We start from the raw sequence: 16,390 nt of genomic DNA, 5'->3' as shown, positions 1-16,390 counted from the left end.
AAATTTTTACATTTTCTGAGATTACACAAGAATAAATGTGCCTACTTTGGGATTTGTTTCTTTTGCATTATGCTCGAAAAATGTGAAGAATGAAAATGTTGTTAAAGAGGTAATACCTTGTTCTAAATTTTACAAATGTTGACACAAAGGAAATCCAGATTTATACTAAAACATATGATCAATTTGTCGAAGTATTATTTCAGTAAAGTATAGTAACAGCAGTCTTAGATATGTACTTTATCAGAAATCTAGTCATTTCTACTAATTCTATACACACAAACCCTAAACAAAGGATACGTTATTCAAGTGACAATATTGAAATTAAAAGATTTCTTATGGCAATTTTCATATCTTTGTTTCTTAAACTGTAGATAAAGGGGTTTATCATTTGAGGAAACACAGAATACATCACTGAAGCCACTGCAGAGTTTCTTGGTAAGGCACTCAGTGCAGAGCTGATGCATACCATAGAACCAGCCCCATAAAATAAGGAAACCACTGTCAAGTGAGTCCCACAGGTAGAAAAGGCTTTGCACTTTCCCTCCAGTGATGCTATTCTCAAGACTGTAGACACAATATGATAATAAGAATAAATGATTCCACAAAGAGGAACACCACCAAGTACACAAGTTGCAACAAAGAGCATGATGTGATCAATGAGGGTGTCAGAACAGGACAGCTTGATGACCTGAACAAGTTCACAGAAGAAGTGGGGGATTTCCAGATTTGTGCAGAAGGACAGCCGCTGCACCATCAAAGTGTGCATCAAGGCACCAATAACACTAATGAACACAGAGAACAGTGAGAGCAGAACACTTAAGTTAGGTTTCATAATGATAGTATACCTCAAGGGGTAACAGATAGCTACATAGCGGTCATAGGCCATCACCGCAAGGAGAAAATTTTCAAAGTATGCAAAAACTAGTGCAGAGAAGAGCTGTGTGAGGCAGGCTGTGTAGGTGATGCTCTGATCATTGGCTCGGATGTTCACCAGCATCTTGATGACTGTGACTGTGCTGCAACAGATGTCATTAAAGGACAAGTTAGAGAGGAAGAAGTACATGGGCGTATGGAGGTGGGACTCAAAGCTTATAACTAGAATTATGAGCAGGTTTCCCAGGACGGTGACCAAGTATATGAACAAGAAGAGGCTGAAGATGAGCGACTGGAGTTCTGGGTCATCTGTAAATCCCAGAAGAAGAAATTGTAACACAAATGTTAGGTTTTTGGGCTCCATGTTGCTTGTCAATCTTTGAGGAAAAATGGGAGAAATTGAAATTCAATTAATTAATTATTAATGAGGAAAAGCAATGTCACAGTGCACCTGAATAAAAATTAAAACTGTGTCAATCACTATTCTCTTACTGAATGTCAGTTGTTGATGAAAATGAATAGTTAATATTTTAACAGATTTCTTAATAATATTTTTATATTTCTTATTTTATTGATTAAATTTGATCTTTGACAATTTTATTCATCTATATAATGTGTTCTGGTTACTCTTACCTCACCATAACTCCCTCCCACCCTGTCACCCACTCACTCTCTTTCCATTCCGTTCTTGTTCCTTGTTCATGTCTTGTTTTTGTTTGATGACTCAGTTTAACCAGGGCTGTGTGTCCATGGTTTGTAAGCCCAGTTAATTCACTAGTTGGACTACAGATGAAATTGAGTCTTGGCTATAAAATTTTAATGTCCACCATACAAACCAACTTCATTCACCACCTAAAAGTTTCACACTTTTCCTAAGCACTGCCAGCAGCAGGAAAGCAAGTGTTAAAACTTCTGAGCATATGGGAGGAATTTCACATGCATGGTATTAAATTCATGCATTTTTTTTTCAAATCAGAGGAAAGTCTCAGGTGTAGGGTTTTTCTTCTAATTGCTTGAGATAAATTCTCTTCTGTTTTTATGATACAGCACCACAGGATATCTGGACCAGGACTTTATGGGAGCATTTCATGCATCTTCTTCCTGTCTCCTATTTTCTGTACTAGGAATTATACATGCTTGCACTTCTTTTTCCAGCTTTTATACTGGGTTTGATATTATCCCACCTATGTTCTAAATGCTTTTGACAATGTTCCATGCATAGAACCTCTATGTGATTCTTGTTTAAAATATTTTTCACAGCTAAAATCAAAATTGGCACTGTAAAAATGACAATCAAGTCTTTCTACGTTTTCCATTTTCTGCACATATTCCTCACATGTCCTCACAAGTACTTGGCAATACAAAGTAAGATGATTTTAATTGTTTGGGAAAGAGACATGTTTACCCCATATTTTATTTGGTACATGTTCTATTCTCAGTCCTTCAGACTATGATCACACAAGGGCAAAGCCAATTATGAAAAATCTGGCCAAGAGTTCATGTTCCAATACAACATAAAATATGATCTTACAAGGATAGGTATTTGCCACAGTAACAGAAATAGGAAAGACCACATGTATATACACAAAGAACATTCCCGTCTATATGCATATGATAAACTATTCTGGAATAGACTTGGCTGATTCTGTTGCTAATCATAGTCAAAATTTCAGAAATGTGGGAAAAAGATTATGAATAATTTACCCATTATGTAATACTTTACTATAGATGTTTTTGAAAGCAAGCATGCTAAGTAGCCCAAACTTTTGCTTTCATCTTCAAAGATAGTAATAATAAAAATTATTTAAGGCAGCTATCATATTTGAGAAGGAAAATATTTCTCTTTTGGCAGAACATGGCCTGGATCCTTTGAAGACAGGTAATATATATCTGGTAGAATGAGAGATAGCTGAATATTTGTCACAGTAAAAAATGACAATGATTAAACAAAATGTCAGGGTACTCACAGTAGATCTGTCTTTTAAAGCCTTTCACATACAGTTTCCTAACTGATTCCCTGAGATAGATCTGGTATAAAAGACCTGCTCCCATGTAAAATCATTAAATACAGCACTCTGCATTACTTGGATGGCTTCATGAAGAATGATCTTCTGCATCCCACACAATAGGAAAGAAAACAGCACACAGCCCTTGCTCACACAGGACAGAATCAGGGGCTCCTGGAAGAAAGACAATCTGCAGAGCAAGGTGAGACAATTCTTTTCTGACATAACTTTTAACTTCCAGAACTTTTAACTGGAGATTTCAGTGGCCGACACCTATAGTCTCAAGATCCCTGACAGTTTAATAGCCAAAGCTTCTTATTAGACAGTAAATAATATTTTCAGTAATATCCCAAGAGTGTAGGTCCTTAAAGACCAACTTTGTAGATAGGAGAAATTCTGAGTGCCTGGTATCCTTACCCATGAGGCCATATTTGCCTTATTTACCTTTCATTATATTTTCTGATCACCACCATTTCATAGACCTGGCAAACAGAACAAACTAAAATTTTTGTAAATTCAAACACCCTATTTTATTTTAACTATATCAATATATTTAGTTAGGAGATCTATTTGAATTTCATATTTGAATATATATTTTAATGTATTGCTTCTGTCTTCTTTCTTTATTATTATTTTATTACTTAAAATATACCAATACAAATTCCAACTTCCTCCCCTCTTCCCACTCCCCTCCCACTCCCTCCTCAACCCTCCCCTCTCTCCCTCCATTCTTAAGAGAGGGCAAGGCACCCTGCCCTGTGGAAAGTCTAAGGCCCTCCCCACTACATCCAGATTGAACAAGGTATACATCCAAAGAGAATATGATCCACAAAAGCCAGTATTCGCAGTAGAGACAAATCCCAGTGCCATTATTATTGGCCCCTCAGTCTGCCCCAACTGTCAACCACATTCAGAGGGCTTAGTTTGACCCCATGCTTGTTCATTCCCAGTTGGAGTTGGTGAGCTTCCATTAGCTCAGGTACATTGTCTCAGTGGGTGAACCCCTCATGGTCTTGACTTTCTTGCTTATACTCTCCCTCCTTCAACTCTTCAACTGGACATTGGGAGCTCAGTCCAGTGCTCCCATGTGGGTCTCTGCCTCTATTTTCATCTGTTGTTTGATGAAGGTTGTAAGGTGATATTTAAGATAATTATCAGTCTGACTACAGGTCAAGGCTAGTTCAGGCATCTCCTTTTCTATTACTTAGGGTCTTAGCTGGGTTCATTCTTGTGGATTCCTGGAAATTTTTCTAGAGCCAGATTTCTTGCTAATCCCAAAATGGCTCTCTCATCAAGATATCTTTTTCCTTGCTGTCATATCTGTCCTTCCTCCATCTTAAATATTCCTTTCCCGCAAGCTCTACCCAACCCTCCCCTTCTCCCCTTGTCTTCTCCTTCCCTCTTCCTTCAACAACCTGCCCCATGCTCCCAAATTTGTCAGGCAATCTTGTCTTCTTCCAGTTTCCAGGTTGCCTATGTATGTTTTTCTTTGAGTTCACCAGATTACTTAGCTTCTGTAGTATCAATGTCATTTGTTTATGGATAGTATCCACTAATGAGTTATAACATACCATACTCATATTTTGGGGTCTGGGTTACCTCACTCATGACAATGTTTTCTAATTCCATCCATTTGCATGCAAAATACAAGTTTTCAATTTTTTTCTTTTTTCTTTTTTTTAACTTCTGGGTAGTACTGTAATATGTAGATTGCTACACTTTCTTTATCCATTCTTTCATTGAAGGGCATCTAGATTTTTTCTTGGTTCTAGATATTACAAATTACGGTGTTATGAACATAGTTGAATAAATGCTTTTGTAGTATGATTGAGCATCTTTATTCCCAAGAGTAATATTGATGGATCCTGAGGTACATTGACTCTCAATTTTCTGAGAAACCACCTCAGTGATTTCCAAAGTGGTTGCACAGTTTGTATGCCCACCAGCAATGTATGAGTGTTCCCCTTACTCCACATTCTCTCCAGCATATGCTATCATTAGTGTTTTTGATTTTAACCCTCTGACAGGTGTGAGATGGCCTCTCAAAGTTGTTTTGATTTGCATTTTCCTGATATCTAAGGAAGTTGAATATGTCCTTAATTATCTTTTGACCATATCATTGAGAAGTCTCTGTTTAGTTCAGTAACCCATTTTTTAATTGGGTTATTTAGAATTTTAATGTCTAATTTCTTGAGTTATTTATACATTTTGGAGATCAGTCCTTTGTCTGATGTGAGGTTGGTGAAGATCTTCAGTAGGTTGCCTTTTTGTCTTATTGACTGTGTCCTTTGCTTTACAGAAGCTCCTCAGTTTCAGGAGGTCCCATTTATTCATTGTTGCTCTTATTGTTTGTGCTACTGGAGTTATACATAGGAAGAGGTCTTCTCTGCCCATGCATTGAATGTTACTTCCCATTTTCCCTCTATCAAGTTCAGTGTGGTCAGATTTATAATCTGTTTAATCCATTTCAACTTGAGTTTTGTGCATGATGATAGATATGGCTCTATTTTCATTCTTCTATAGACATGGATAAAAGAAAGCATCTTTTTTCTTGTTGCAGGCATAGCTGTATGTCAACCTATAGAAGAATGAAAATAGATGCCTGAGCCTATAATCACTTTTATGTTTGCAACAAATGCTGCCTAGAGCCAAAAGGTTTCACTATATATTTATTGAACAGCACATAAAATAGTGCACGTAAAAGTAATTAATATGGAAAAAAATCACATTTCTTGTCTCAACTGATACAGAATAGTACTCAAAATTGCATATAGATGCTATAAACCTTTAGCAATCCATTGCTTTCAACATTTATGGGATATTTATTTTGTTTAAGGTTTTGTTCAATCTGTTGGTTGATGTTAGCAAATACCACAATGCTCACATACACTATTCTAGGTCAGGAGAAAAGAAGAGTATGTAATATAAAAGAAACTATTTGCTTAGATTGTAAAAACTGATTATGTGGAAAATATAAGGCACTAGAACAGTGAATATCTTACATTCTTTGTTTCTTTTTTGTTTGTTTCTTTATTTCTCTCTCTTTTAAAAAATAGAACTAAAATTCTTTAAAAAATATTTTAAACATTTTTAAAATGTGTATGGAATTTTATTTTTCACTAAAAATAAAACATTCTCAAACGTTTGTACAATAAAAACTTCTTAGCAAGTTTCAGAATATTTTTCATGGTAGGAAAGCTTTGTGAAGCAAATTGATGGCCACACTTGTCAATATGTTTTTATAGTTCTTTCCTTGTGCCCAGTGCTCCTGGTTTATTTTTAATGGAATTTTTTTCACTAAGAAGTAGGTAGGCTAACAGCAGATCTTCACTCTCCTTTTGCTCCTCAAAATTCAATCCTCCAGTTTCATTCCTAGGTCCAAAGGAGACTACCTGCTACAGTCTTCCTTTGTTCTCTGCCCTCATCTCCAATAAAATACACAGATCTTTCCTTCCAAACTTCTCTCACCCCATTCATTGATTTATTCCAGCCCTCAAACTCAGAAGGCACTGTCTGGAAATCAATAGCCCTCTATAACCAGGTCAACAGGTAAGATAATTTCTCCTCCTCTCCTAATAATCTAATCCTACAATCTCATCACTATCTCTTCAATAGACACCTGCTGATGTCACTATCCATCCCTAATCACACTTTCAGTGAATCATACAGATCTTCCTATCCCACCTTACCTCTCCTCACATAGTTTTTCAAGCCCACAACTTAAGCAGGAATTCCCTGGGAACCCACAGGCCACTCCAGCCAGGGAAACAGGTAGGCTAACTGTAGAAATTCACCATTCCATTCATTTCTTCAAGACTAATTCTCCAGTATTACTTCCACCTCTGTAGCAGACCACCTCCTCAGGCATCTCATGCTCCATCCACATTCCCAGTGTACTACATAGATCCTTGTGGAACATCCTCCTTTCCTCCCTCTTGAGGATCCCCTCAGGCACCTCCTTCCTAGTCTATACACATCCGTAAGTGTTATCTTTTAGAAACTAATGTTTATGCTTAGAAACAAATGTTACCTGTAATTCCTAGTGGCCATAAGTAACAGGATCCCAGAATAATTTCCTACCAGAAAATATATAGCTGCCCCACACTTCTAAGAAGCAGAGAGGACAACAGAAACAAATAAACAAGATACATACCCAACAAAGACAAGAAGAAAGAAAAGAAGAAATATCATCATATAAAATAGCATTACAGTTTTCCCAAACCAATATGTCTAGATACCAGGATAAAAACACTATCAATAAAAGTCAGGAAAAGAAGTCTTCACCAGAGGCTAGCAACCCCACTACAGATAGAGTCCTGGGTGTTACAGCATAGATGAAGAACAAGAAAAGGGCCTTAAGATAATATTTATGAATATGAAAGGGGTCATAAGATGAAATGAATAATTCTCTTATTTATTTTATATATCTATGAAGACACAAACAGCAGAAGGAAATGAAGAAAAGAGTTCAAACCTAAAAGTGAATAAAATTACTGAACAAACCCAAAACTGAGAAAAATTGGAAAAAAAAACTTTAGAAACTCTAACACAAGTCTCAAAGGTAAGCCTTACTAATAGAATACAAGAGATGTTAAACATCTTTAGTCATTGAGGATTTGTAAATCAAAACTACTGTGAGATTCTATCTTATACCAGTCAGAATGGCTAAAAGCAGTAACAGCTCTATATCAAGGATATAGAGCAAGTGGTACACTCCTCCATTGCTAATGAAAGTTCAAACTTTTACATCTACTTCAGAAATCAGTGTGGCATTTTCTCAGGCTCCAACCCAAGATGCAGTTGGACATACACCCAAAGGATGCTTCATCATATCACAGAAACATTTGTTCAATCATGTTCACTGCTGTTCTAATCATAATAGTTAGATTTTAAAACAACTTAGATGTCCCTCAAAATAAGAATATTTGAAGAAGATGTACATCTGTGGATTGGAGTATTATTCAGCTTTTAAAAATGATATCATGAAATTCATAAGTAAATGAGTAGAGTTAGAAAAAACAATCATACTGAGTAAGGTATGCCAGACCCTGAAAGAGAAATATATCCTGTATTTGCTTACATGTAGATATTAGCTGTAAAGTCAATGATAAACAAGTTATGACTGGTAAAACCACAGAGGTTGGGTATAGAATAAGAGACTAAGGGAGACAAACAGATCTTATTAGGAAAGAGACATAAAATACAGGGTTATAGGAGGGTGAGATGGGAGGATCCAATGGTGAGTAGGAATGAAGAAGATGAAGACAAGGAGAGACAGCCAAAATTATTGGTTATTTGATGTGTAGTATAAAACCTCATACAGGGGACTGGAGAGATGGCTCAGTGGTTAAGAGCATTGCCTGCTCTTCCAAAGGTCCTGAGTTCAATTCCCAGAAACCACATGGTGGCTCACAACCATCGGTAATGAGATCTGGTGCCTTCAGGCATACATGCAGAAAAAATATTGTATACATAATAAATAAATAAATAAAGGTGAGCTTAAAAAAAAAACAAAAACAAAAACCTCATAAAGCAGGAGTTTCCTAAAATATATGCATATACATAGGTGATTTAAATGAAATTGCCCAAAATGGGGAAGGCAGAGTACCAACTTGTCACTTCTTGTCATCAAATGACATTTCGTGTTTGAGGAATAGCTTACATATATAATTGAGTTTTTGATCAAAGTGGCCCCATAGGAACTCCCAAACCATCAAGGCCTGAGGCAGCAACCTTCACAGAAGCAGGTACAAGGGAGTGACTTCTGAGTCCAAGGCAGAGACCTTGGTGGAACCAGGGGCGAGTAAGGGACTTCCAAAGGAGCAGTTCTGAATCAGAGACTTAGGCAGTACCTAGACCAAGCCATGGATTTCAGTGGGAGTAGACCCAAGCCAGGGACATCTGTGGGAACAGGCCTGTGCCAGTGACCTCGAGTAGATCAGATTTGAGCCTGCTATCTCTACCATAGCAGGTCTGAGGCAGTGACCTCCACAGGATCAGGAACAAGGGAGCAACCACCCAGGGAGCAGACATGAGACAGTATAGTTCTCAATAGTATATCCTTTAAATATAAATATAAATATAAATATTATTCTCTGTAGCATATTCTTTAAATGTAAACAAATGTTTATAAATGAACATTTAGGAAATTTGGGCATAGCTCTCTCCAAACTGCTTCCTGCCTTTTGTTGGGCATCTGTGTCCTGCAGCAGCTTCATGGCTTCTTCCTTGACTCCACCTACTCTCTCCTCTATTTGCTTGGAATTCTTGCCTTGCCCTATTCTGTGATGCAGTAGAATCACAGAAGATTCTTTATTAATCAATGGTATTCACAGCATACAGAGGGGAATTCTACATTATCTTGTTGTCTTCCATCTCTCTGGTTCTTAGAATCTTTCTGCTTCTTCTGCAGGGTTCCCTGAGCTCTTAGGGGAGGGATCTATGGGGATATCAAGTTTAGGATTGAGTGTTCCAAGGTGTCTCACTTTCTGCATTTTATTAGGGGGGCTTCTATTTATTCAATGTCATTTACTACAAGAAGGAGGTAGTGGTCTGAGTTACGGCAGAATGTATTTAAGAGTCATTTTATTGCTATGTTCTCTTAGGTGAGCTGGAGTACTTAATTTTTACCTAGTTTAAACTTCAATAGGCTGAGTACACATGGCAGTAGGATAACTCTATAGTTTCAAATGATCTCAAAACATAATATTAACATGAGTGTAAGATCAAACAAAAATTTATTTTCTTCAAAGGTAAGAGTATCAGAAAAAAATGAATCACCACAACCAGGAAGGAGTGTTGTATCACTCAAAGGCATTTTTTATCCATTGAGATGACACTATGTTTTTGATCTTGAGGCTATTTATGTGGTACATTGCCTTGATTAATTTGTATATCTTGAAATATCACATATATCTAGGATGAAGCTAATTTCTTCATAATATATGGTTATTTTGATGTTTCTGATTCAGGTTGCAACTATTTTCTTATGAATTATTTTGTCTATGTTCAATAAAGAAATTGGTCTATAGTGTATTTGTTTTGGTGTCATTGTTATGCCTCTATTCTATTTCATTGCAAGTGTAATGATGTTTTCTTAGAAAATGTTCAGAATTTTTTTTTTCAGCATCACTGAATGTTTTAATAGATTATTTATTGTTTGTTTTTGAGTAATTGTAGGATGAGTATATTTAAAATTACCCTAAATCTATACTCCAAAAGGGCCCTGTGATATTTTAAATACCTAGTTATTTACCCTACAACTCTACATTAGAGTCAAATTAATCAAATTCAAGACTTTTATGCAACTTTTGTTCCAATTAATTTTGTCAACTTTGCACAATCTAGAATAGTCTTGAAAGAAGGAATTTCTTGTAAAAGCTCCATTGCTGGAAGTGCAAACTGGCACAGCCACTTTTGGATCATAGTATGGTTATTTTTTAAAATTAGGCAAATATCTACCTTAAAACTCGGCAATACTTCTTTTGGGCCTAAATACAAAAGTTGTTCAAACATACCATAAGGACATGTGCTCAGCTATGTTTACAGCAGAATTACTTTATCATAGTCAGAATCTGAAAACAACCCAAATGAATCTCTTTTACACCTAGGATAAATGAGGCATTATCCTTTTAAATAACCATAAATATAAAATATCTTGGAGTAACTCTAAGCAAGCAGGACAGAAGTTTGGGTCCTGTCATCTCTGCTTGTGAAGGGGGAAATGTTTTTTTTACCATTATCACTTGTTAGAGTATAACCCTGGCCCTTGATAAATTTAATAAGAGGTCTGAGTCTCAGCAGTCCACCCTGAAGCAACACCTGGTAGCAGGAAAGGACCACAAGCTGAGACAACTCGACTCCCACAAAAGAGTGGACCACACAAATGGAAAAACTTGTATGATAAGAACTTTAAATCTTGAAAGATCTCCTATTTTCTTGGAAAGTAGAGGAAACACAGCAAAAATGACAGTCTCACTGAAAGCAATCTACAGATTCAGTGTAAATGTCCATTAAAATTATAGCAACATTCCTCACAGAATTCACCTACAGATTTAATGTAAATGTTCATTAAAATTATAGCAAAACTTCTCACAGAACTTGAAAGAACAATCCTCAACTTTATAAGAAAGAAATAAAAACTCAGGATAGCCTAAACAATTTTAAAATCCTCTGAATGTATTATAATCTTTGATTTTAAAACTTTCCTACAGGACCACAGTACTGAAATTAATCTACCTTGGATATAAATTTATAAACCTACAAACTAAAGATTTTTGACCAAGAAGCAAAATTATAAAATGGAAAAGAAGCATATTTAACCTCCTTTTACTGTCCTGAAGCTGTAGTTTTCTGAGGCTGGTTCCCTTTATAGCAAACCTGCCTGGCAGCTTTTGCTTCATATGGCAGGGGGTTAAGACATAGGCTCTCTAGGCCTGGCAGCCAGCCTGATTGGCAGGCGTAGCTTTGTGGATTGTACCCTTACTTATCACGTCTTGAGGAACTCTTTTTTGAGTCCGCAAGTAAACCTATCCTGTTTACTGAATGCTTGCCCCATGTCTGGGGGTGAATTCCTGGCCCTGTCAACACCAACCAGGGGCATTTTTCATCAATAAAACAAAAGAAGTTTACTAAATCTTTCTTTTTAACTCTTACTCCTTTCTCTCTGAGCCAACTCTTGAACTCCTTTTAGTTCCTTAGACAATGTATGGTCCATGACAATGGGACAGCAATGAAAAGCGCCTTACCTTCTCCTGAAGAGGCACACAAGCGATGCAGTCAACAGGATCCTCTGTGTCCTGGGATATTCCTCTGCCATCTGGTAGTTGACCATGCTTCAGGGTCCCTGTTCGGGCGCCACTCGACCTGTCCAGCAGATCCAGTTACTCATGGTCTGAAGAGGTTGTACCTGTATGAATCATGGGCGAGAAAAAAGAAGGAGACCAAGCAAGATTCAGTTGTCAAGGTCTCGGTTTATTAGCATAATGGTTGAGGCTTATATAGCCCCTGAAGGAGGAACTTGGCTTGGAGTGGGGGTAGGGGTAAGAAGGAACTTTGCCGGGGTGGCAAAGGTCACCAGCCAGCACACCTAGTGTTCTTTGTGTAAGCGGAAACATTCTTTTGTGGTTCCATTAACAAACAGTTCTCAAGATAGTTGGGATGTGGGGCTCTCTGCAAACATCCTTAGGACAATAGTCCCTGCTATCATCTTTAGGACAATGGTCCCTGACATATATATCTTCTTTATAAGAGTAACTATATTTTCTGTAGTTCTTATATTGTTATCAGGATAGGGTAATAAAGTAGATAGTTCAGTGACAAGGAAAGATTATCTGATGTTTATAAAGGGTAATTGAATTTCTTGTGATGAAAAATGGGAAGCTTTGTATGCAAATAGACTAGGGTCCCAAGGGAATAGGAGGAGGGAAGGAAGTGTAAATTTTTGAATTAAAAATAAATAAATAAATAAATGAATAAATAAATAAAAATAGGTAGGAGGGAGAGAGTATCCACTTGGCTTTTGTGTCCCAAAGAATCCACCAAAGCAATGTTTTACCTTTATTCAGTTTTGTTTTTTCCATAAACATTTGTGCTGTCCTCTAATAACATGGGAATGGAAGTGTCTGACTAATGAGGAGCTCTGGATATTAAACCCCAAGGGCCATGGAGACTACATGTAGACTGCTGGTGACTGTCTACTTATTAGCATTATACAGGTAGTAGGTGCTTTCCTGAGTCTGTTCTTTGTGACCACATTTCTCCACAGGGTCACAGTGCTTCCCCATCTTTTCGTGTTCCTCAAAACCATGTTTTCTCTTGAAATCTAGGGAAGAACTGACTGTCATTCTTTAATCTTGAAAACCAGGTAATCTGAAATTGCTTTCATTGTCCTCAGTAGTACTGAGAGGTCATAATCTATAAGTCCATTCAGAAATGTGTGGGATAAGGGAAAGCCAGATACCTACATAATTTTCAGTAACCTTCTCATGCTTGTCTGTACTTATATACCAATATTTGGGCAGCTTCCATTGCCTTAATTTTCTTACTCTAAGTTTAAATATCAATGCTAATTTACTCTTCCTAGTTTGTAAAGGATCTTTCAGGATTTACATAATTTTAATCATTTGACAATGGCCAAAGTTACATAGTGATATATGAGTTTTTTTTTTTTTTTTTGGTTTTTCGAGACAGGGTATCTCTGTGGTTTTAGACAAGATTGTGACTAACAATGTACTTTTGTGTTATAAATAAAAGCTGATTGCAAGATTATATATTAATATAACATTTTTGCATTCATCAGAGATTTATATTTTAAAAGAAAAAGTAACTGACTATAGATAAGACAATCATATTTATGAATGTCCATAATAAATAAACCAATTATGATAGTTTTGCCACCAGATCTAATTTGTCTATAAAAAACCAAATCTAATAATTTAATGTATACTTTACCTTCCACTCACATTTCTTACATTCACAGAGAGAAATAGATAGCATAATTTAATAATTCTTAGATATTATTCTCAATAATCCTCCAGATTTCACGTTTGCTTGAGTGTAAACATGTTAATAGCATCATATAAATGCTCTTCTTTTGGAGAGACAATAAATGGCTTATTATGTATGTAAAGCACTGAAATAACATCAAATTAATATTGATATAAAGAAAACAATATATTGTTGAAACTAATGAGAATAGGCATATACAGAAGATGAAATTAAAACAAAAAACAAAGACACTTCGCAGTTCTAAAAATTTAAATGAACTAAAAATCTTAGGAAAATAGTAAATATCAACTTCTTAATACCCTTGAAGAAACAAAAATGCATAATTCACACATGAATTAGAGAGATAACTGTATGTCATTTCATTTTTAGTACACTTAGCAATAATATTCAACCTACTTTAATTTAATAGTTCTTGATGATAATTTTATTGTTTTCAATAGTCTTCACGAATCATTTAAATATTTTATAAAATATTATAATTATATTATTTAAAGTATTTTACAAGTTCGCTATATTCTAGGTCTCTATTAGGAAAATTATCTATTCTTAGGGCAATTTTTATGTTTATATGGCAACTATATTTTTTATAATTATCACTGTAGGTACATGTGAAAATACTAGCATCAGTGTTATTTATTGAGTTGAGTACTTTTCTTGCTTCTCTATTATGTGATATTCTCAATTGCATTTTAAGACACGATTCTTTACTTAAGTTTGATATTATTTTAAGGATGATCTAATTTTTAATGCTGTTTTATTTATATTTTGGAGATCACAATATAATTAAAACATGTATCCTTTCCCCCTTATCCTTCCAAATTATGCAATATACTTTTCCTGTTCTCCTTCAATTGGATGACCTCTTTTTTAACTAATTGCTATTTCACAAATATATGTACATTTTTATACATAGATATTCCTAAATATAATATGTTCAGTTCTTATAATGTTACTTGTAGATATTTTTCAGGAATGACTTTTGGCCCTGATAAACTAATAGGTGTTCTCTTCGAGGGAGAAGACCACCTCTATCACTGCCAGCTTTCCTCACTTATCAATAATTTTTTGTGTATGGTTTCTTTTATATCTTTTCTTATTAAACTAATCACTTCTCTTGTACATTGAATTGTTAAAAGTGGTCTGATTATGTTCATGGCATAAGTAAATCACAATAGACATGCTAAGTGACTATTACATGTCAAATACTGCTATTAAAGATTTCCATTTTGTTTTCCCATCCTTGTCCTTTGAACATTAATTTAAGATTTTATAATTGTTTTCTGTTATATGAAAGAGAGAATGGAAACATCTGACACAATTGAAAACTTTTCTCAAGTTTATAAACTAGATACTGAAGTCAGGCTAGATGTATCTAATGTAAAATACCAACTAAGTCTATATTTTGCTGAGATTTAGTAAGATTTTTATATTTCTTAAGTTTTGGTAAATTTTCATTTTAAAAACTATATATAATTTTCTTTTATTCTTATTTGGTTCTATAATCTAAAAAGTTTTTTAGTACAATAAAATAATTTAGTAAAGAGAAGGATACAAAGATGGATAAAATAAAGTGTGGGGGGTAAGGAATATGAAAAAAATTCCATGAGTTTATAAATTTGCTTTTATGATCAATCACCTGTATTTTCCCCCTCAGACTCTAAACAAATTATGGAATTAGAAAACCAGACAGGTGTAATAGAATTCTTTCTCTTGGGACTCTCAGAAGATCTAGAGCTTCAGCCCATTCTCTTTGGACTGTTTCTACTTATATATCTTGTGACAGTTTTGGGGAATCTGCTCATCATCCTGGTCATTGTCTCTGACTCCCGCCTCCACACTCCAATGTACTTCTTTCTCTCTAGCCTGTCCTCCACTGATATCTGCTTCAGCACCACCACTGTTCCTAAGATGCTGGTAAACCTTCAGAGACAGAGCAAAGCCATCAGCTACACAGGCTGCATTACCCAACTTAGCTTTATCTTACTTTTTGCTGGAATGGAAAATTTTCTCCTTGCAGCAATGGCTTATGACCGTTATGTGGCTATCTGTACTCCACTTCACTATGCAGCCATCATGAAATTCCACCTGTGTTTTCTGATGATTTTATTCTCTTTGTGCCTCAGCATTATGGATGCCCTTCTGCATGGGTTAATGATTTTGCAGCTATCTTTTTGTACACATCTTGAAATTCCCCACTTCTTTTGTGAACTTGATCAGGTCATTAAGCTTGCATGTTCTGACACTCTCATCAATAACATTCTGGTATACACAGTGACTAGTGCATTAGGTGGTGTGCCCCTACTAGGGATTATTTTCTCCTATTTTAAAATTATGTCTTCCATCCTGAGAATGCCATCACCAGGAGGTAGGTATAAAGCGTTCTCAACATGTGGGTCTCATCTGTCAGTTGTTTCTTTGTTCTATGGGACAGCTTTTGGAGTATATATTAGTTCTGCATTTACAGAATCATACAGGAAGACTTCTGTAGCAGCACTGATGTATACTGTGCTCACTCCAATGTTGAACCCATTTATCTACAGTCTGAGAAACAGAGATATAAAGAAAGCTTTGAGGAAAATCATCTAGACATGTATTTTCTTTTTTTTAAACATATATTTTCTTAACATTGCATTGTAGCTTTGAATTTGGCCTTCTGAACTGACTCAGGGAAGAATGCGATAGCTAAATGGCAACCCATCAACCATTTGTTTCTTAGAATACTGACTAAATATAATAATATCTAAGGATCGTTATTATTTTACATGAAAGTTTATGTTGGTCTTCTTTGGTTTGTGGAAATTTTGAAGTACTATAGTAATTTTGAGACTAATTTCTTGAACAATATCCACAGAAGCAAACTCTGAACAAAGGACTCTGTATATAATTATCTGGGGGTAGGTAACTCATTATATTATTTACAGTATTATGTTAAACAATACCAAGTTAGTTAAGTGCATATTTTAATAGACTGAGCCTACTACATACTCATGGATATTGTAATA

The 16,390-nt window shown here is 35.6% G+C and overlaps 2 protein-coding genes across 2 annotated transcripts; one reads left to right on the top strand and one right to left on the bottom strand.

The window, feature by feature from the left end:
• Positions 1-298: 298 nt before the first annotated feature.
• Positions 299-1,237, bottom strand: LOC130873354 (olfactory receptor 7G2-like). The gene has a single exon (XM_057768151.1). The coding sequence runs from the start codon at positions 1,235-1,237 to the stop codon at positions 299-301; it is 939 nt and encodes a 312-aa protein (XP_057624134.1).
• Positions 1,238-15,056: 13,819 nt separating this feature from the next.
• LOC130872916 (putative gustatory receptor clone PTE03) lies at positions 15,057-15,974 on the top strand. The gene has a single exon (XM_057767299.1). The coding sequence runs from the start codon at positions 15,057-15,059 to the stop codon at positions 15,972-15,974; it is 918 nt and encodes a 305-aa protein (XP_057623282.1).
• Positions 15,975-16,390: the final 416 nt, after the last annotated feature.

This window comes from Chionomys nivalis, chromosome 4, assembly GCF_950005125.1.
Source record: "Chionomys nivalis chromosome 4, mChiNiv1.1, whole genome shotgun sequence".
In the NCBI taxonomy this organism is placed as follows: Eukaryota; Metazoa; Chordata; class Mammalia; order Rodentia; family Cricetidae; genus Chionomys; species Chionomys nivalis.
This window is presented reverse-complemented; position numbering and strand designations above follow the sequence as displayed.